We start from the raw sequence: 20,831 nt of genomic DNA, 5'->3' as shown, positions 1-20,831 counted from the left end.
AAGATGATTTGTACAACTGAAGGGAGGAAATGCAGGAGCACTAGTTGTGGAATAAAAGATTGTTCACCCTGAAGGTCGCATCTTGCTTATTGGCTATTTGAGAGTGAAAAAACCTTGATCGGGCATCGTATGGGAAATTTCAATGCAGTAGTTTGACGATTGGGATTGCACTGAAATGCGTTTGGGGCGGCAAAAGTTGTGCATTAACATTTAATTAATTTGAAGCGTGTAACTGGTCGATGTTTTTCCATCCGATTTTGATGGGACTTTATTTGTGGCGCTCGTGCTCGATAAAAAATGATAATCAGTTGCTTCGAAGACTGAAAAAAAAACATAAAACAAATTTAAAAAAAAAAAAAAAATCATGTATAAACCGCGTGTAAATAATCCCTTGAAATTGTTTTCCCCTAGCACCTCTTAATCCATGGATGAAATGAAATTTTGATTAATTTTTCGACCGTTATTAAGTATTTGTGCAATTGGTTTACATAAATATTGTATATTTGTACGTAGCAAGAGTTTATTATTCGTATGAGCTGCACACTCCATAACCACATAAGGTATACAGTGATCCAGCTATTTACGTGTTTTTCGTTTAGAAACGCCAACGCGATATGCATGGATGTGGTTCATTCAAATATATTAAAGAGTTTGTACGGCGCGCAGTGATTGTTAATTTAATAAACAAGCCGTCAATTTATGTCTGCATTTCACTTATACATTCGATAGCTGTTGAAATTTTTAACAGGTTGTGCTTGGACTGAAACTTTATGTAGTTGAAAATGTGGTTTATGTTTCTTTAATTAATCATCGAATAAGATTATAGAAAATTCAATGAAAATATGTTTGAATTTGTACCTGTAATTTAAATATTTTAATGAAAAATGAAAAAAAAAGTTGTCATTGATTAAATCGATGGTGTATGTATATATGTGTGTATATGGATATGTAATAATACACATGCATATGTATTGAACGAAATCCCCGAATGGGCTGTGTAATGATAAATGCATAACAGGTATATAAACAAATTAAAATCGAGATCGTCTCCTCATTCGGTTGTGAAAATGATGAACGAGCAAAATTCGCCTATGATTTTGCGTCGATAAAATTATGGCTGAATTAATATAAATAAATTATACGTTCAAATTACGCATTAATCAAGTAAAAAAAAAAAAAAAAAAGTTATAATTAAATGAAAGAAACGACTTGAAAGCCATTTTTATACAGCACTTGTAACTTTGGCGAATGTTATATGCCACTAAAAGCTTGCCATAGCGATCGGGCTTTGAAATAAAATATAATTAAACGAAAAATATAAAACTATATATTTTAAAAATAAGTTAGGAAAAAAATATATTACAATAAAAAAGGTATTATGCATCCTTGTTTATTAAGAAGAAACAAATGTAACGATCACACATTTGCTCGACCGACACATTATTGTAAACTATTTTTGTACTCCTTAAATCACTGGCATTGTAAATTATTAAGAAATTTAACTTGCATGTAAAATAAAAGAAAATTTATTCATTTCTTATTCCATTTTTGTTTGAGAAACCACTAAATGACCCACTTCTTCTTTTGCACATAAAAACTTTTTCATTAATTTTTTGATGTAATAGTGCAGATATTTTATGCTGTACTCATCAAGAGGATAAAAAGAACATTTTGTTAATAACCCAAAAATATTTTTTTTTTTTTTGCTTTAGCTACAATAACTTTTCAAGTTAATTATAAAGGAAATTATGCATTTTAACTTAACATTTTTTTTATCAGTTGTTCAATTTGTATCGATAATATCTCGAAGAAAAGAAAAGAAAATCTTAATGACAAAGTGCAAGTTTTCGAAATCTCACAAGAGTTAATCAGGATTTGTAAGGTACACAACAGGCATCAGAGCTAGTAGTTTAAAAATTGTAAAAACGTTTTTCACAGCCATATATAAAAAAAATTTTTTTTTTAATTCAGGTTTATATATTGTATACAGATGTATGATTGCGAATATCTCGCAATTATTAAATTTTTAATGCATCCTGTAAGATCAAAATAAATATTAATTTTTTTAATGTAAAAAGAAAACCGATGAATTTGGGTATTAAAACATGACTGAAAATTTGGTAAAAATTTTATTTGATAAAACAAATATTAGATTAATTTAATCACTGAAGTAATTAAAAATAACGTATTTTAGGGCCTACTTCTTCTTGATACACATTACTATTTTTTGCAATCTATTTTTATCAAAATATTGTTCACTAATATACATTAGGTTGGTGGATACAACGATCTCAATACTCATGTTTGAAACCATGTACATACATAACATGATGGCCTATCCCTATGCATATTTGCATACATTATGTGTAAGTTATAGTCAAAATTTCCCTCTCATTTAAAAAAAAAAGGTAACTTGTGCGATCGATTGCCCTCATCATTTATCTTCATTGACAATAGTGACGAGTCGGAGCGAGATCATTATTCATGCTGAAAAAGCGTAGTTCCTGCACTTTTTACGTAAAATACTATTACATAATTTTTAACAAAATGATATACTTTTTTTTATTTAATTTTACAATAACTAAACTTTATAAACAGTGCAACATAATAATAATAATAATAATAATAAAATAACCATAATCATAATAAATGCTCTGTTACTGTCCTGAAAGCGCTCTAACCGTTATCAGATAACGCCGTAAAACGCTACAGCAACTATCAAAATGAAAATAACGAAAGTAATTTATTACATTGAAAACTTCGTTAATATACCTTAGACATTTTTCACTTTGACAGAAAAATAAAAGTTCACGATCTTTGCAACTCCAAAGCTACATTGTTCGTATCATCACAGTAGGTATTAATCAACCCAGTTACGTTATGATAACAACGTGCATGATGTACGAGTTCAGATTTAGACAAAAATGCAATATTACAGAGAAAGCACATGTAATTTTTTGCAAGCTGGTGGATCCTTACATGTTTTTCGTAACTGCGCTGCTGAGTAAACTCCTTATCACAGAACTTACAGATGTACCTGAGCTTGTGGAACTTATGCTTGTTTTTCATGTGTTGCATCAGACAATATTCATCTTTAAATGAAATTTGACACTCACTGCACTCATAAGACTCAACTAGTTGTTCTTTTGCCCGTGATCGCGTGGTCATTTTTGGAGTCTGTTTCATGCACTCACTCACAACTTTAACTCTAGGTTTCGATCCCGTTGTTTTCTTGTTTTCTTTGTGGGGCTTGCAGCAGTCTTGCATCTCGGGAGTTGAATTTTCGGTTGAGGAATTTTCGTGTTTTGCCTCATTGGCGGGTTTCTGTTTATGGTCTTGTAGCACTTCTGTCGGTTGTGAGACTGGATTAAGTATTGGAACTTCTAGAGGAGGAAGTGAGATGAATGTTGGTTTTATGGCTCTAGACTTTAAACTTTGAAAATTCACATTATAAGGATTTGTTAAGTATTCACAATCATGGCACATGTATGTCTTTCCTGGAGGTGGAGGTTGGCTCTGTAATAAAAACAACTTTAATGTAGAGAAAATGATGGGTCAATACAAAAATAAATACGTTACCTTGGACCTAACCACACCAGCACAGGATTTTCTGCAAAAATCACAATAGTACACGCTTTGCCAAGTTACAGCCATAGTATGAAGATGAAACTTTTCTTCCGAATTTAAATCCTGCATATAACAGTTCATAAGTAACAACGTTTTAGTACACATACTAATATATTAATTAATGTACAAGATTTACAACAACTTACCCGATCACAAACGTTACATCCCATCCTATGTATGTCTATGTGAGTCATGAGGTGCTCGAGTAATTTGTGCTCGTTGCAAAAGACAATGTCACACTCAAAACACGAAACTCTGTCCACTTCCACGATATACTGGACAGTAGGTACACTAGGAGACTTACTCCTAAATCTATCACTGTCCAAAAAATAACTTTCCAAATAAAACGGAGTTTTTATTGTGTCTTCGTTATTTAATCTAATAACTTCTCCTGAAGGAATCACAAAACAACACTCATCAATATTGTCACTTGGAAACTCTTGATCAGGGTTAATTGAATCATCTTTTATCCAATCCTCATTAAATAGTTCAATGGACTCTGGTTTTATAACAATATATTCCACAGGTTCGTTCTCATACATTTTGATCATTTCTGTAATCACATAAATAAAACATCAGTCAACATCAAGTATTTCATTGAATCTTTATTTTCTGTATTTTAATGTGCAAGCTTTTTGATTTAAATTCAAGAGCTTTAAAGAAAAAGAAATCCAACGAAAATGCACTATTTAATCCAAAATATATACTTACACAAGTGTGTTCCTGACAGAAAGCTTGATCAAGAGAAGAAAATAAAAAATTGAGCCGCGGAATGAGAAGGGATAAAAAATCGACGTTTTTGTTTTTACATGCGTCTCGCTCGCATTCGTACCCGAAACATTTTTTAATTATTCGTAGAAAAAGAAAAAAAAATATCTATCTCGGTCTCAAATTTCAATATCCATATCAGCAGCAGCAACCGTAGCTTGATAACCCCCCCACCCTCTCTTCTCCTTTTCTTATCAAAATCTAGCCACCAACAACAACACTAGCACTTGATTCACTTTTTATATATCTTTTTTTATTCAATATCAAGATAACAATGAGTAATAATAAAAAGAGTGCACTATAAGGAGAAAAGTTTTTGTATGAGAATAAGAAGAAGAAGAAAGGGCGGAGAAACAGTAGAAGCCATAATGTCCTTCTGTACGTCTCTTTCTTTCTGTCTTTTATTCGCGTAGAGCTCTCTCTCTCTCTTTTCTCTACTCTCTATCTTCGCTTTTTTCTTCTTCTCATCTTATATAGGTATACGAAGTCTCTCCTTAGCTCTCTCTCTCTTCCTCTGTCTTCCGGTCCTCCCCCTCAATAACCACCCTCTCTCTCTTTCTCTTTCGCTCTTTATGCGTTTAAATTGATAACGTATAAGTATATACACACATCATCTAATACACAGGCATTATAGTTATCTAAAAATCTATAAAATCTAAGCTTACTTGCAGTACTTTTGCAGCTTTTATAATTGCGTGCTCCGAAATTTTTTAAATTTCATCAAAATTTTGGCGCGCTGTGAGCTGTTATGTTTTTGCAGCTCTCGTCATCTGCAAGCAAGAGAGAGAAAAATACGCAATAACGTAATATATGGCACGGTTGTAATGGTCACAAGAGACTACAACATTATTAATATATATCAAACCGATCACCGCTCACGTCACTCACACCGGCAATTGTTGATTAAGCTACTATAATATATTATACATATAATATTAATTATGTACATTTTATACTTGCATATCGTTTTATCGATTGCCGATTGAAAATGCCGACCGGTTATAGGTATGCTAGGTATGATATAAAGGTAACATAATTAACAAAAAAACACACTTTATCAGTCCTCAATGGAAGTTATTTAAAGCTATATATATAAAGAGATTCTGTCTGTTTCTGATACTGATTAATACAATGAGTATTTATCATACACATTAAATTGTATAGATCGGCAGTTTTTTTGGTGCTCCATCGGTGTGGTGAATGTGGTCAGGTAGTGTGTGATGCGGCATACGGCAACTTTAACTATATATACTCTCTTTTAATTTGCAATTCGAGTGTGAGTAAAAGATGGAGTTGGAGTCTGTGGGATTAGAAAAAGAAGCCTATTTTTGTGTCATTGTGGTGGAAAAGGGGAAGTAGTTTCGTTTCTTTGTGCTTGAGCGTGCTAAAATATATGTGAATTAAGTCGGGGTATTCGGGGTGTGTAAACAAAACAACTGCAAACTATAAACAAGCTATATTTTTGCCATTTTCGGTTCAACCGAACAATTACTTGGACAGTATACTTACGTCACGTTCATGTAAGTACACAAAACACTTACACCTTCATCGCACGCCCATCATCAATATTATAAATACTTAAGTAAAACAGAAAAACATTTTAAAAGTTGCACGCAATGTTGCAGTGTGTACCTATTTTTGTTGTTTTACTTGGGTGATATGCTTATAATGTTTGTAAATCTTTTAGCAAAGTATTAGTAGTAGTAAGCCTATAGCGATACAAACTAAGAAAAAAAAAAATTCGTTTGTTTATCTCACACTATTGGGATGTTTCGTTGTTGCTGTCATCGAATATAAGTAATGAATAATTGTGTCGATGATTGTATATTGAATGTCTTCAACTTATTTTCATACCTTACTTAGTGTGTGGTGATCAAACCAACACGTGCGTTTTCTAACCTTGGCGTGTTTTTCTTTCTGCATGTATTTCTAATCCGTCACCGAAAGCAGATAACACCAGGCCGGGTATTCTCCAAAATTTGTTATTTTTTCTATCAAAGTGAAAGGCCCATATCTACAGAGTACAAAGTGTATTTAAGTTGGCTCTCACATAAACTATTTTTTGATACCCCTTGCACAATCACGAGTTCAAGTTTCACATTTGTTTTATTCTTCTAATAGCACAATTTTCTCATTCGATTGATTTATTTTAATGTTCGTACGGTAAACATGTAACAAAATTTTTGTTTATTGAAATTTTACCAAAGAGGTTTACTACGAATCCACAAGATTCAAATATTCCCGCGCGCACCAACCAACAACATAAAGTGGCGGGGCGGAGGGGAGGGAGAGAGTGTAATACCAACTTTGTAATCCGCTCTTTTGATTGGTGGAACTCCCATTTGTTCCATCTCCGATTCGTTGATGTCTCTGAATGCCATCCAGTCCAGTACGGTACATAGGTATGTATATTTGTGTACATACACAACGAGCTAGTGTGCAGACTGCAGCGTCTTTCGTCACTTCGCAGCAAATCAGCAGATCAGTAATCAGTACTAGCCTACCTACTCTGTTAGCTATACCTATACTAATACTTAGCAGCCATGCAAAAATTGCAAGTTTGCAACGTGTGAATCGAAAGTAGTCGTACTTACTTGTGTGTTGCACTGCATACTTACCTACTCATCGCGTATTGTTTCTTACGTATGATAATGCATAAACTGTGCGAGTGAGAAGGACTTTCGGCTCTGGGTTGTGTGTTGTTGTATACATTCACATAAGTACTAACTACTAACCCATGCCTTAATTTTTTTCTGTCCTCCTTAACGTGTTAAATTTCGCTGTGGTTCTTCGGACAGAAGCAATAAATAAGCTGCACGTCTGAGAATAATAAGAATCAACTTGCCCCTGTCGTCTGAAATGGTGAGTGTGTTACCGAGTAGCGAGTACCGTATTCCTTTCGTATCTTTTTCACACTTCCTCTAGGTATGCCGATATACACGCAAAATAATGTGTTAGGTCGCCTCATCTTCGTGTAGGTATACTAATTAAGTCTTACCTCGTCAAAGTATTTTAGCTGAAACATGATGTATTCGTTCCATGTGACTTTCACGGTAACACTTTCATGATGTGACATGATCGCGAATATCGCGATCTCATTTTTACATTGCACCCACACACACATTAATTTTCATCCCACTTGCAACCGCATACTTACTCATAGCACGTATCACTGTTTATACGTATCAGACTCTGGCATCTTATATTTTTTTTCTCTCTTATTCGTCGCCATTTGCGAGGGCGATTGTTTCATGTAGACACATGTGCCCTTGTATCTGTGATTTTCACTTAGTGTTGGGTTACTTGAGAAATTCAAGATTGACGACGTGCGTTAAGGTATAGTCCTCGGATTACTTTGAGTCAGCTTATCCTTAATTGTCTTTGTCTAATCTTTAACTCGTATATATATACTTAAATTGTATAAAATGACGTAATTTTCGAATTGGTAAGCGTTTAAAACCATCGCTGTTCTGACTTGTATGTTTGGCACAGATATACTTATTGCCTTTGTCTTTTTATTCTTCTTATGGGACTTTTTCAGTTTTCAGTTTTTTTTTTTCTTAACGCTTTTGAAATAGCTTATCTAAAATTTTGTTTGAAAAAACTCATGATCATTTTAGTAGCAACAATTTAAATGATAAAATTCAATATTGTTACAAACCGTGCGATTACAATTTTTCATGGAATAACACAAAGAATACAATGGTGATCAATACCACACCAGAAAAGTCTGTTATTCTTTACCTATGCTAGAGTACCTACCAACAGTTTTTATTTTATTTACATTTATGTCACTATGTTATTTTACAAAACCTCTATAAAGATTTAACATGCAATTAGAATAAATAATATGTGCTTTCAGGAATCAAACAATTGCATTATTGGGCTTTGACAATATCGTGAACTTATAAAATTATTTTCATGAGTTTGCATGAAACAAGTTATATTTAATAGCTGTGAGAAAGCTAACAATCATAATGGCTTTGTTGGAAGAAACACAACTAAATCCACGTGATAAGGACTCACAACAAAGTCCATTGGTGGAAAAAAATGTGCAGAAGCCACCTCAGAAAAAATTTTGTAATACAGTGTTTGCAGCAAAAATGAGGAACAGAAAAAAAGAAGAAAAACTCAAAAAGCTCAGTTCTGAAGAAGTCCTAACCTCTTGCAAACCAGTTTCCATTGAAGTGACACGAATTGCTTCAAAGGCTGTACCAAAAATCCTTACTACAGTGGAAAATAAGATTCGTCGAAGAAAGAAAAGTCAATGGAAGTTGGGCATAATGAAAAAAAAGAAAAAACCGTCTAAAAATCGTGAAACAGCTAAAGCCAGTACAAGTTCAAAGGGTCCTAGCGATGAAAATGTTTGTCAAAAAAATAAAGAAGTCAGTGTCAATGAAAAGACACAAATCTATGCATCACTCGGAGGAAAACTAATTGATGAACAAAAGTCAAAATCAGTGCATCAAGATAAAAAAGAAAATCGAAAAAAAAGTCTGAGAAATAATGAATCAGTGCTTTATGAAGAAAATATAGAAATTGAAAGTGTAAAAAGTGCAACTTCTGCAGAGGAAGATAGTTGCAGGCGAACATTACCGTTTATTGGAAAATTAAATACAAAAGCTGCTAGAGCGGCATATGCTGAAAAAATCATAATAGCCGAAATTGGATCTATTCCTGACAAAAAACATAAGGATTCACCTGAAACAAGTTTTAAAAGTGATACCTCTGTTGCAAACCAATCTAAAAGTAATACAACAGAAAAAAATAAGACTGCAAGCGTTAACAAAAATGAGTTAAACAAAAGCAAAAGCACGAGTGGTAATGAAAGAAAAAATGTAAATGTTGCCAAGAGTTTGGATAAAGAATTGACTGAAATAGAATCCAGTGATGTGCCCAAGAAAAATGAAACCAAAGAGATTGAAAGTTGTAGCCGCACTGTTCCATTTAGAGGTAATCCGAAACCTGGTCCCAAGGTCATACCACCTGGTGCTCCTGACAGACCAATCGTACTAGATGGACCTAGTGATTCTAATCAAAAGTCGGATTCTGTACCTGAAAGCGTTGAAGCCACATCATCATGCCCATGTCCAGATGTAGAGAAAGAAGTAATTTCAGCGACTGATGCTAGAGAAAAGGCAAACTCTTCCACACAACTAGATTTATCAAACGGAGTCGAAAAGAGGATACGTCTTCCTCTTGAAAATAATGATGGAAATCTAATTTCTTCTTCTAAAGATGTTGACGCGGAATCAAACTCTTCCAATAGTGTAAATAAAAAAATGAACGTTTCTTCGAAAACAAATAAAATAAACTCGACTCTTGTAGAGTCAGTTGCAGAGTTCAATACATCATTAAACATGTGTACGTCGAATGTCACAAGTACTGATTTGAATTACTCCAATAATGAAATTGTCTCAGAACTATGCGAATCAAGTAATTTGGCAACTGCTAAATCTAATGAAGAAAATACGGACTCAAGCAACATCATGAGTGATAAAAAAGCTGAAACTTCAAAAATCCATGAAAACTTGATGGATTTAGCCAACAGTGACGATGATGATACAGGATCGAGTTGCTGTAGAACAAGACCCTATCTAGGAAAGAACAGATGTAGCAGAACAGTACCTTTTGCGCTGATAACTCGTAAAGTGAGGGATCCAAACGCAAGATCCAGTACTGATATACTTAACACAAGTTCGCTTCGTGAACCTGAAAAAAATAAGACACTTACGACTGATGCTGATAAACTTATTGCAGAAGTCAAACAATGCAACAGTGATAACGTTCCTGCAAATCTGGATAATCAGCCTACAAGTCAACTCTGTGATTCTAGCGTTACTTTGAATGATGGCACAAAATCCGATTCAGCAATCAGTAATGAAGAGTGGAAATTCAGAAGGAAACGTAGCGAGCACCCACAAACAGATACTCAGGTAATGAAAACAAATTTTTACGATTTCTACCAAAAATACTTCATTTATTTCAATAAAATGATTGTCTTATTTCTTTCAGCAGGTCGGTAGTACACAGTCCAAGACCAAAAGACATAAACCATCAGCGATATCCAAGGAAACAGACCAACCACCCCAATCTATTCCCACTTCACCAGCACACACCATCTGTACACTGTTTTCAAAGAACTGTACAAAATGCCCAAGTGATCATCACGCTAAAACTAACGAATGTCTGATGTCTCGAAAAATAAAGCAATCAAAGTTAAAGGACGTTGCTGTGTTTTTGACCAAGCTTGAGGATTCGCACAATCCTCTAGTTGATCAATACCTTACAAAGGCTGAGCCAGTTCTTGGCGGTAGGACAGAATTGCCGTTGGCCTCAGAAAGTCGCAAACCGGATGATAATGAACAGCCAAGTCCAGAGAAGCCTCAACAGGTTTCTTCCCCTCAAAAAACAAAACCGATGGACACCGAAGTAAATACTATTAATGAAGTTCCAACCGCAGAAACTGCAATGGACCAGACTGAAACTAGCATAGAAAAAGAAATAAACGAAACTTCAAGATTGGCACATCGGTTAATCAGCACCGAATCTAGAGAATCCAACGAATCCGTTGACAATACCTTCAGAAGACGTAAACGCACTGTCAACTGCATCGACAGCGATTCGGAAGAGGAAAATTCCTCTGCAGCGAAGTCACAAATTAAACAGTCAGCCGGAATTGAGCGTTCTAAGCGATTGAATTTCGAGCAAGACGAAGATGACATGGAAGTGGCGGAATTCTCTCGTCAGGGCTGGCTAAACTCCAACGGAGACGAAGACTCTGATCAGGAAGCGTGCTCACCGACCACTCGTAAAACGCATTTGAGAAATCATGACGATGAAAGTTTAGATCAGGAAGCCACACGCGTGACACGTGCAAAGAGTCGAGCTGCTGGCATTACCCTAGATGACGCGATTAATAAGAATGTTGTTAAGGATAGAGTACGGCCAAAGAGTGTGCTTGAAAAGAAAATCGTCAAACCAGTGCTACAGGTTAGAGCAAAGACACCTTGTCTGGGTTCGTTGGTTCAAGGGTTGGAGAATCAAATAGAAGTTCCTGATGAACACCACGAAACTCAATTGGTAAGAACAACAGTTTTTTTTTCATTTTCTAAAATTATTATTGTTATTTCTGGCTTTTAACTTTTAAAGACTAAGCTAAATTATTGTCAATAAATTTTGCAGGTCAGTTTCGAGAAAAACAAAGAGAAAGAGGCCTTCATTGCAGACAAACAAAATACATCATGTAGTACTACTTTGGAGTTGGAATATCAACTAACAAGCTGTGATAATCAATCTAAATCTAATAATAACGAGATCAACAACGCAGAAATTCCTCTCAGTGATAAACTCACTCCAGCTTTGCAAATAGTAGAACAGCAAGAACCTGGCACTCCTAAAAGCGCAGTAACTCCCTCAAATGAATCCAGGTCTTTAAATAACAATGAAACGACGGATACTCCGAAGAAATCAATTCAAGGAACTCCAAACCAAAGGGACAGGCTAGATAATGTTGACGACAGATGTGCTAATTTAGTAAAGACTGCCAATAGGCCTCGAAGTAATTTGTTTGGCAAGCAACCCGATTCAGAATGTATAGACTTGGTAGTGCCACCTCTGAAAAAATTAAAGGTTCAATTGATTAAACTGGAGACTATTTGTAACGACTTCAAAGATCTTTCTGCAACTGAATTCGAAATATTGACTACAAAGTATGTTAATCTCTTGATGAACTCAAATTTCACTTGTGATTGGCGGGCTCCAGTTAATTATAATAGACAACTCCAGTGTGTCACGGATCTCATTGACAATTCAGACTGTGTGTCTGATCCTGGCACACAAGATGACAATGACGCAATAGTTGAACTTACTAAGGATGCTGACGATGATCCTTTAATGGTTATTACTGAGAAAAGTTCTGAATCACCCAAGAAGTCGACGCCCAAGAAGCCCGACCATCAGCCAGGCACCTCTCCACAGGTTCCTCGAAGCGAATCACCTCACATTCCCAGTGATGATGATACGTCGAGTCTACCAAATGAAATTGTCATAATGGGTGAAGATGGAGCAGCAGTACAGCTTATCGAAAAAGAATCCATTGCAACCGTTGCTGATTCAACAGCTCTTAATCAAAATGGTGAAGTGGCGGACAATAACCAAGGCCCGGAAGAGAATCAAGAAAAGCAAGCTGGTAAGTGCCATACAACATCTCATATAAATATAATGTACATACAGAATATGAATCGATATGTTTCAATCATAAACTAATTTATTTTGACAGATCACGAGGAGCAAGTACCTTTACAAAACAAAGACCCTGTATCAACTTCCGATGCTTCCAAAACAAAGGATAAAGAAAAGGCTGCTTTGAAAAAGGCCTCCAAGGCCAGAAAGAAGATGATGAAGTGCTTCTCCACCAGTTCACTATGCTCTGTCTGTAAGCAGGAATTTACGTCCAAAGATGATTTGTGGCAGCATTTGCAGAAACATAGTGAAAAGGATCTGCAAGCGGCATACAAAAAACTTGCCCACGAGCGGAGCCTTGAACAAAATGTATCCGAGGGGTTGAATACTAATCCGCCTTTGGAAGTTGGTAATACCAATCAGAGTAATGACAAGAGGAAGAGTACGGAAAGCGTTGTGTGCAGTAGCAGATCGTCTGTGGAAATTGAAGAAATCATTGTTGATGATTCAAGTAACACCGCTGTACCTGTTGTAGGAGAGCAGCTGGTTAGTCTTTTTATTTATAATTGAATACGTTATTTTAAATAATTTTAGTTTTAAATAAAAAAGTAATTAAAAAAAAAAAATTTACAGGTCTCGAACTCTGCTAGTCTAGAACATTATGCAGCAGCCGAGCACGCATCAGCAAACAATGCTCAAGAGACATTGCCCGTTTTAATATGTTCTTGTCATGCGCATGAAAATTCTGGTCAGGATTTGCAGATTGAAATGGTATTACACTGTAATTCGTGCAACATTGTTTTCCGTCGTCGTGATTGTTTCGAAGTGCATTATCGCACGAGTTCCGAGTGCAGACAGAAGCGCCAGTTGAATGAAACCACGAAAACACCGAAGCTCTTCTGCAGTGGCTGTCCATCCATCCTGAATTCGTTGATGGATATGCGAACACATTTGGAGATGCATGCACAAAAAAATTGTCAAGGAACGGTTACGTTTGTTTGCAACATCTGTAAAGTCGCATTCTTTGGTGTTGGTGGCATTTTTTATAATCATTGGTACAACCATACGAAAAGCCCAAACTTCGTGGCCAGTAAATACTCGTTCCCCAAGCTATCCGTCGTCTCCGTGCTTGAAGATTCAAACATTGCCATGGCGCAGAATAAAAGTCAAGAAGGTTTCTTCTACATAGCGGAACATGTTTGCCGTCAATGCAGGTACGTTTGGTTCGCATATTGAGATAAATGTTTAGCTTACTGTAAACATTAGCTGTTTTACGGTTTTTCATTTTTTTTTTTTTTTTTTTTTTCATAGACTACCATTCAGTTCGGAACCTGATTTACAAAAACACAAGGCAACACCTTGCCAGCCCGCACCGTCCATTACTCGTACCGATACTTTAGATAAAAACACGCAGATGATAAAGCTAATCTGTGATCTGTGCAAAAAGTATTACGTAAACAAGGAAGGCTTTGATCGTCATTGCACCGAGCGTAATCATCTCAAAACGCCCATCACTAAATTTTCACGTGTACCCGTAAGCGAAACCGAACAAGCTATCGTCTGTAGTTTATGTCGTGCAATGAGCAAGTCTATAGACGAAATGAGGGAACACTGGAAACGTGTGCACAGTCCAATTATGGAGCTCTACACTTGTAAAACCTGTAACGTCGTACCGTCCAACGACGTGACCAATTACACGTACGAAAAGTTCATGCAGCATTGCAAGTTGGTACACAAAAGCGAAGTTATTACGTGTCTCATATACTTTGTCACTGCACGATATGTGTGCAGTATCTGCAAGTTTGGTTTTGAAACGGAAAAATCGATGAAGGAACACGAAGTCATTCATGAGAAGACACCTGGAACAGTTTCTACTGTCAACACAGTATCGGGCAACGTTAATCTTTCGACAAACAATACCCAGACTGCTATGGTTTGGGTTACTGACAAGAATGTAGCACCTGATGGTGGTAGACAAGTGCATCCTCTTTATCTCCAGTACCCATCTGTTAATGGTACAGTCAATGTTCAATTACCCCAGAATACAGGTAAGGTGTTCTTTTTCAATGTCGAGTGGTACAAGTTTGGATTTTATTTTACTAATAGCTTTTTTTTTGCTTTTTTTTTAATTAGTTCCACTGAACTCTCAAAGCCAGCAGCAGATGTCAATGTCGAACCACAATTTAAGCTCAGTGCTGAACAGCAACGTCAGCTACGTAACAGTACCTGGCTCTACCGTATTACAGGCGTCAAACAGTAATGGTCCGAATCACGTGTTGCGCAATTTGCTGGCCTCAAATGCGTTTAATCAAGTTCCAGTACAACAACAAGCAGCCGCTCGAGCCAGTCCAGAGACGATATTCCTCGACTCACGATCGAATAGTCCAGTTTTGGAAAATCAAGCTCCAACGACGTCGAGTACAGTTGCTACGAACGACAAGTCGTCCATTTCTGAAACCACGGCGCAGCGCAAATCTTATATGACGATGGTCAATCCAGATTTCGAATTTATATTAGGAACGAACGATAATCAGACGTCAGATGGCAGCGATAGTTCTTCGTCAAATAAAAATAAAGATCCCTTAAATACAAGCAGTGGCGCTGACAAGCAGTCCAACACGGACGTAATGTCGCCCCAGCCGTTTGAAATAGTTCTCGTAACGGATGAACTCGGAGACAACGCCAGCGACGACGTTCCCATGAACGACATCCTAGAACCACTCACAGAAACCGCGTCCCCTGTGGACCAACTCCAGCAAACAGCGGTCACGCCGGACTCGTCGAACGACGGTTCCTCCTCTACGAAGTCATTCCTACGAGTGCGCTCAGTGGCTGAACTACAACAGATGAAGATACACGACTCACCCCAAGCTTTCGACGGACGTCAACGTGTCCACGATAAAGATTCTGGGGTATCGAGCATTGCTGCTGGTAGTGAAATGGGACGCGACACGCCTGTTCAAATGATCACACCGATGGTGATGCAAAACAAGCAGAACGCTAATGAAACTACACTGATTGCACAGCTGCGACACAAGTTGTTGCTCTCCACGGGAGGTCAAGGGTCTTCAAACAGTAAGAAAATTCATTTAGTTGATATTAACTTGCTTATTCTCAAGGAATTTTATAATTAACTCGTATAAATGTATTTATTAACTACAGATATGGGTACAAGGCCAAACTCGTCAGCCATTCCTAGTCAAGCCCAAACTCAGCAGCAAGGATATTGGTTTGCTGCTTGCAATGGCAACAGTGACACAGTCCAGCAACAGCCTACCGTTAATTACAACACAGTGAACTACACTAGTGTCAATCGAGCACAACAGCAACAGTCAAACGCTGCTCGAAGACAATTTTCAAATGCCAACGTGATGCCTCCTATGAATTACTCTACTCGAGGTCCATTACCTTCGCATCCTAATGCTGCTCCAAGCACAATGTCGCCCAGTAGAACAGGTGCCATACAGTTGCCCGAGAGAAATGCAATGAGCAATAATGCACCAACTACCAAACGACCATCTGGTGCTGCGACCAGGATACCTCAGCAGAGTATGCCACCTCCGTACGAAAATGTCATTGAACAACGTCAAAGTGTAAATTTCTTTGAATTACTAATTACGTTGAATATTTGTATTTCGTTTTAATAACGTTATTGCTTTCTTTGAACAGGATTTTCGTGCTCGTTTTAATACAAATGAAGATCAAGCTAGAATTACCTCACAAGCCAATTCTAGAATGTTGCCTAATATACTGTCTAGGCCGAGTCAATACCAAGGAAAAACCTACAGTCGACATCAGGGTGATGGAAGTTATGCCAATCCGTACAATAGTACTATGAACTACTCCACTCAATCGCAACAAGTCCAAGAGCAGCAGCAACAACAGCCTCAGGCAAAGGTCTACTCTTGCAAGTACCCCAACTGTAACTTCCGTTCAGAAAATCATGGCGTGCTTCGCACGCATGAGAAAATCCACGCGGGGAGCCAAATAACACCAGTCAATCATGTTAAGCACCATCAACAACAATATCAGGTCCAGCAACAACGACTCTCTGGCAAGCACGTGTCAGTTTGTCAGATGCCTGAGCGGACGCGTCATGCGATGCCGACCAGCCGTGGGGCGACCATTAGTGTCCATAACATGGACAAGCGTTTCTGTTGTCGTCTTTGTAACCTTTATTTTGTTACGAATAGCGAATTGATGGAGCACAACGGTACTGCTCACACTCAAAACACAACTTCACAGGTTTGTTGTTATGTATGCGATTTTTGTCCGAGACCTCAGCTCTTTAATACAGAAGCGGATCTGCGCGATCACATGAACAAAATGCACAATTTCTTCTGTCAGAATTGCAAAAAGAGGTATCCTTCCCACGATGATTTGAAATCACATATCGCTGAAGCGCATTCAAAGACCACTTGATGTTCGTTGAATGCTAGCGAGATCGAAGAAACCGATCCGCTAGCTACCCAATGAATGTTCCAAAGAGACGAGAATTTTTGTATTTTCTTAAGTGCGACGAAGATGACAGGACGAGTATTCTGTGGCTTTTTTCCTCAAATTCATAAGTGTAAATTTCTTTGCTATTTTGAAATAGTTTTCTTTATTTTATTTTTTTTATTTTATGTGAGCTGGCTACCTATAAGTTTAATTGTAATTAATTGGGTGACACAACTTCAATTGAGAATCCACACGTACTGAAATTTAACTGTATTTGAAGAAAAAAAAACCGTTATTGTTTCATGATTAATTTTTCTTTCCCAAGGCAGAGTGTTAAACTATTTTTGTTTTAAATAACAGTTGATTTTGAAAATAACAAAATACGACTACTGGAAAGTTAGTCATAAAACTCTTCCGACGCCTATTTTTATTGTGTCAGGTTGAATGAAACATAAACGTAAATGTGTATCGTTAAAATACTATAGAGATGCGAGTTTTTACATTAAGAGAAAGAAGTGTATTTATACTTGGAGACGTAAAGTTTGATACATAATGTAAGGTATGCAAGACGCAACCGTTGAGATGTTTATCTCGAGTGAGGGTCGTAATTCTTAGGGTAAAGATTTTTCACTAATTGCATTACTATTATATACATTTATAAATATATACTTTATGTAATGAAATTTTTTAAAGATAATTTGGAAATTCAGACTTACTGATACAAAATTTGCACTGAATGAATAACATTTTTTTATGTAGTGCATTACCCTTATAATTTTGTTAATCAGAATTTGTTTTTTTATATGACAAATTTGCTATTACAATATTCTAAACTCATATTTGCATAATGTGTTAAAATAGGTTCTGTGAAAATATAATTTTGGTATAATCCATACTAGCTAACTCTTATTATTTCAAATCAGCAAAATCATTTCATATAGTTTTAAAAATTTTTTTGTTCAACGCTTAAATTTTAATAAAAAATATTTTGGCAAATAATTTCATTGGATGATTGAAATCGAAAAATATTTGATAAAACTTTTTATTTTTAAAAGTAAGAATTCGTAAACTTCTTACCCCACTATTTTTAACTTTAGATTAACCGATGTGTCATGTAGCGACAAACAATACAATTGTTAAGCTTACTTATTTGTTTAGTATTTCGTGTCTAGTTGCAGTTGTCAACGCTTTTTCATTCGACCTTATGATAAGCCGAACGTCATTATTATTCCTTGCAAATTAGTTGTTAGTAATCACGAAATGATTAAACACAAAAAAATTGATAATTAAATTTAGTTGTGTAAGTACTCGGTAAAATAATGTTCGGATCACCGAACTGTATCGGTTGAAATAAGATAACGAGTAAAAAAATATCGTCTCGATGCTTACGAGAGTGCATCGCCATTTTGATTATTTGTAATGAAGTGCGTATGACTGATCCGACAGTCACTATAAATAATAAACGTTACACATACTTTTTCTACATTTTTTATGCTCGTAATTTTTTCAAACCCTCACATAGTTCTTAGGGTTTGTGTAAAATTTGGATTCTTTGTTAATACATTTTTTATTATAAAATACTAAATATCTATAAGTGTGTACACATATAATTATACATAATTATGTGTAATTATGTGCAAGTATCAACTGTGTCGATTGAAAAATTTTTTTGAAACCATTTTTTTCAACACTTTTTTTAATTTTATTATCATAAACGTTAACATCCAAGTATATCCAATAACTGTACTTAAGATAAAAAAGTTTTATTTTTAAATTCTACATTTTTTTACAAGTATTTAAAAAATTTTTAGTAACAAAACAATTTCAATTGTATAAGACAAGCAAATTTTAAAAGAATCACAAACAGGAAAACAAAGAAAAATTTTCGCTTACAAGATATACAAGAGACATTTAATTACAGTATTACTTAATAAATTACTTAACGTAATACTATGGCTAATTAATAATTACTTACAACTTATGTACTACAAGCCTCTTTATAAAGTTTGGGCTGCATTTTTTGCCTTTGATAATAAGCACAAATGCTCTCGCGTTATTCGTTACGATTACGCGCTAATTACGCTACTAAGTAAATGCTAAGCTTTGGCACGTGATTCACGTTTTTTCAAGACGCTGCCGTCATCAACATGTACAGCAACGCCTATGAATGAAAATTGAAAACAAAAAGTTACACGTTATAATTTTATACGTCTAATACGGCTTTTTTTATTATCTATAAGTTATATAAGATAAGATACATGCTTTTTCTTATGTGTGTAATTTTTTTTTTTCCTTTTCTTATACGACTAAATTTTCTTTACATCAACATTTTTGGTGAGCACTATTTTATATAATTTTTACATAAATTGCGCAAGAAAGCAGGTGCCTACTGTTTTGTGTAGGTATGAATGAGGACGTCACTTTTTCGAAGACTCGATTTTGTTTGTTTAATTAATCAAAATTTCGAGGCACTTTTTAAAACAATCACTTAATCGGGATTTACTGTGTTTTAAACTTTATTTTATAATCCTAATACAAGTATTCTTAATAAACATGAAGAGCTGTAAACCCTTGGAGATACTTAATTAAGTGACCATATCGTACAATGACTTGATGCCTAACGACTAAATTTTTTCCGTGGTGCTACTTGCGAGCATCTAACGTGAGTTTATATTATATATAATCACGCAATTAGACCATTCGGTTGTGATTTTTTTCGACGTTTCATGAAGACTCACAAAATTCTTGATCCTTAGCCTAATTCATAATACTGTTGGTAGGCAGAAGATGCACATCTTTTGTTTATACATGTTACAAAAGTACACAAAAGTTACACTTTTTCGCATACATGTAAAAGGGACGCTAATACAATTGAAAGTACAAAAACGCAGGGAAATCTTCAGAATTTAAGGTTTTTTTTTTTTTTTTTTTTTTTTTTCAAAATCGCAGTAAAAAGTTGTCAGTATTACAAATTTTGATATTGGTTGACACGCTTATTCAACAAAGTTTATCGAATGTTGTTTGATAAATAAAAATGATTACTACATAAAACAGGGTTTTTAATTAGTATTAATTATTGCGTGTCGAGGAAAAATCAATTTTTCTTCGTACGAAAGGTTTGTTCCATCACATGTTTTTTCAAAGTTTTTAAAGGTTCAAAAAGTTAAAAGTTTTTGGGCCGTAAAAAATGGTAAATTTAATATGCAAGATGTAATTTAAAAAATATTTGTTTACCAAGACAGTAATGGTATGTAAATTTTGAACAAGGTAAAAAGTTTCGTAGAAAATCACGCTAGCAGATAATTAATTTTTGTTGCTATTAATAATGCTACCAATTATGCAATATTATTCTTACACGAATAGCACACGATAAGATCGTGCAACCCTACACGTAAGTATTTTGCGCTCAAGAGATCAGACTTTTTTACAACATAAATTTAATTATAAAAAGTGCTTGTATTGCTTTGATAATTTCACGTATGATTTTTTTTTTTTTTTTTTTTACTTTCTGTTGGAAATGATTGATTTTCAAAGTCTTGTGTTTGTCCAGTCTGTTCCCTTATTAACATCTTACTAAATACGACTAAGTTGGTGCAAAAATATGTATATTTTTTTTTTTGTCGAATTACTGTGAATTTGCACGTAAATAGTTGGACGATTCCGCTATCACTAGATTACAAAATGCGCCACATGCTTCATTATTTGTATAACATGGCTCACGATCTTTCACTCATCATATTCTATTCTTTTTTTTTTTTTTTTTGTTTTTTTTTGTTTTTTTTTTTAATACGATTATTTTTAGGTATGTATAA

General features: G+C 35.4%; 2 protein-coding genes across 6 annotated transcripts; one reads left to right on the top strand and one right to left on the bottom strand.

The window, feature by feature from the left end:
- Positions 1-2,200: 2,200 nt before the first annotated feature.
- Positions 2,201-4,886, bottom strand: LOC106643372 (uncharacterized). Its single transcript, XM_014358474.2, has 4 exons — positions 4,339-4,886; positions 3,774-4,180; positions 3,580-3,690; positions 2,201-3,516 (listed from the first exon to the last, which is right to left on the bottom strand). The coding sequence occupies exons 2-4, from the start codon at positions 4,176-4,178 to the stop codon at positions 2,809-2,811; spliced, it is 1,224 nt and encodes a 407-aa protein (XP_014213960.2). The 5' UTR covers positions 4,179-4,180; positions 4,339-4,886; the 3' UTR covers positions 2,201-2,808.
- A 735-nt stretch (positions 4,887-5,621) lies between these two features.
- LOC106643415 (uncharacterized) lies at positions 5,622-18,484 on the top strand. Of its 5 annotated transcripts, none has more exons than XM_014358544.2 (10): positions 5,622-5,915; positions 8,258-10,331; positions 10,411-11,478; positions 11,581-12,586; positions 12,677-13,125; positions 13,213-13,793; positions 13,891-14,627; positions 14,713-15,654; positions 15,742-16,172; positions 16,249-18,484. In XM_014358544.2, exons 2-10 carry the CDS (start codon positions 8,373-8,375, stop codon positions 16,999-17,001), a joined length of 7,926 nt encoding a protein of 2,641 aa, XP_014214030.2. In that variant the 5' UTR covers positions 5,622-5,915; positions 8,258-8,372; the 3' UTR covers positions 17,002-18,484. The 5 variants fall into 5 exon arrangements, with proteins under 5 accessions (XP_014214030.2, XP_089452727.1, XP_089452728.1 ...); XM_089596601.1 differs by lacking the exon at positions 5,622-5,915 and adding an exon at positions 6,754-6,797; XM_089596602.1 differs by lacking the exon at positions 5,622-5,915 and adding an exon at positions 6,829-7,257 and having other exon boundaries at positions 10,414-11,478.
- The last annotated feature ends 2,347 nt before the right edge of the window (positions 18,485-20,831 follow it).

Source organism: Copidosoma floridanum, unplaced genomic scaffold, assembly GCF_036245765.1.
Source record: "Copidosoma floridanum isolate Cflo_tuat_1 unplaced genomic scaffold, Cflo_Japanese_pri ptg000030l, whole genome shotgun sequence".
NCBI classification, from domain to species: domain Eukaryota; kingdom Metazoa; phylum Arthropoda; class Insecta; order Hymenoptera; family Encyrtidae; genus Copidosoma; species Copidosoma floridanum.
This window is presented reverse-complemented; position numbering and strand designations above follow the sequence as displayed.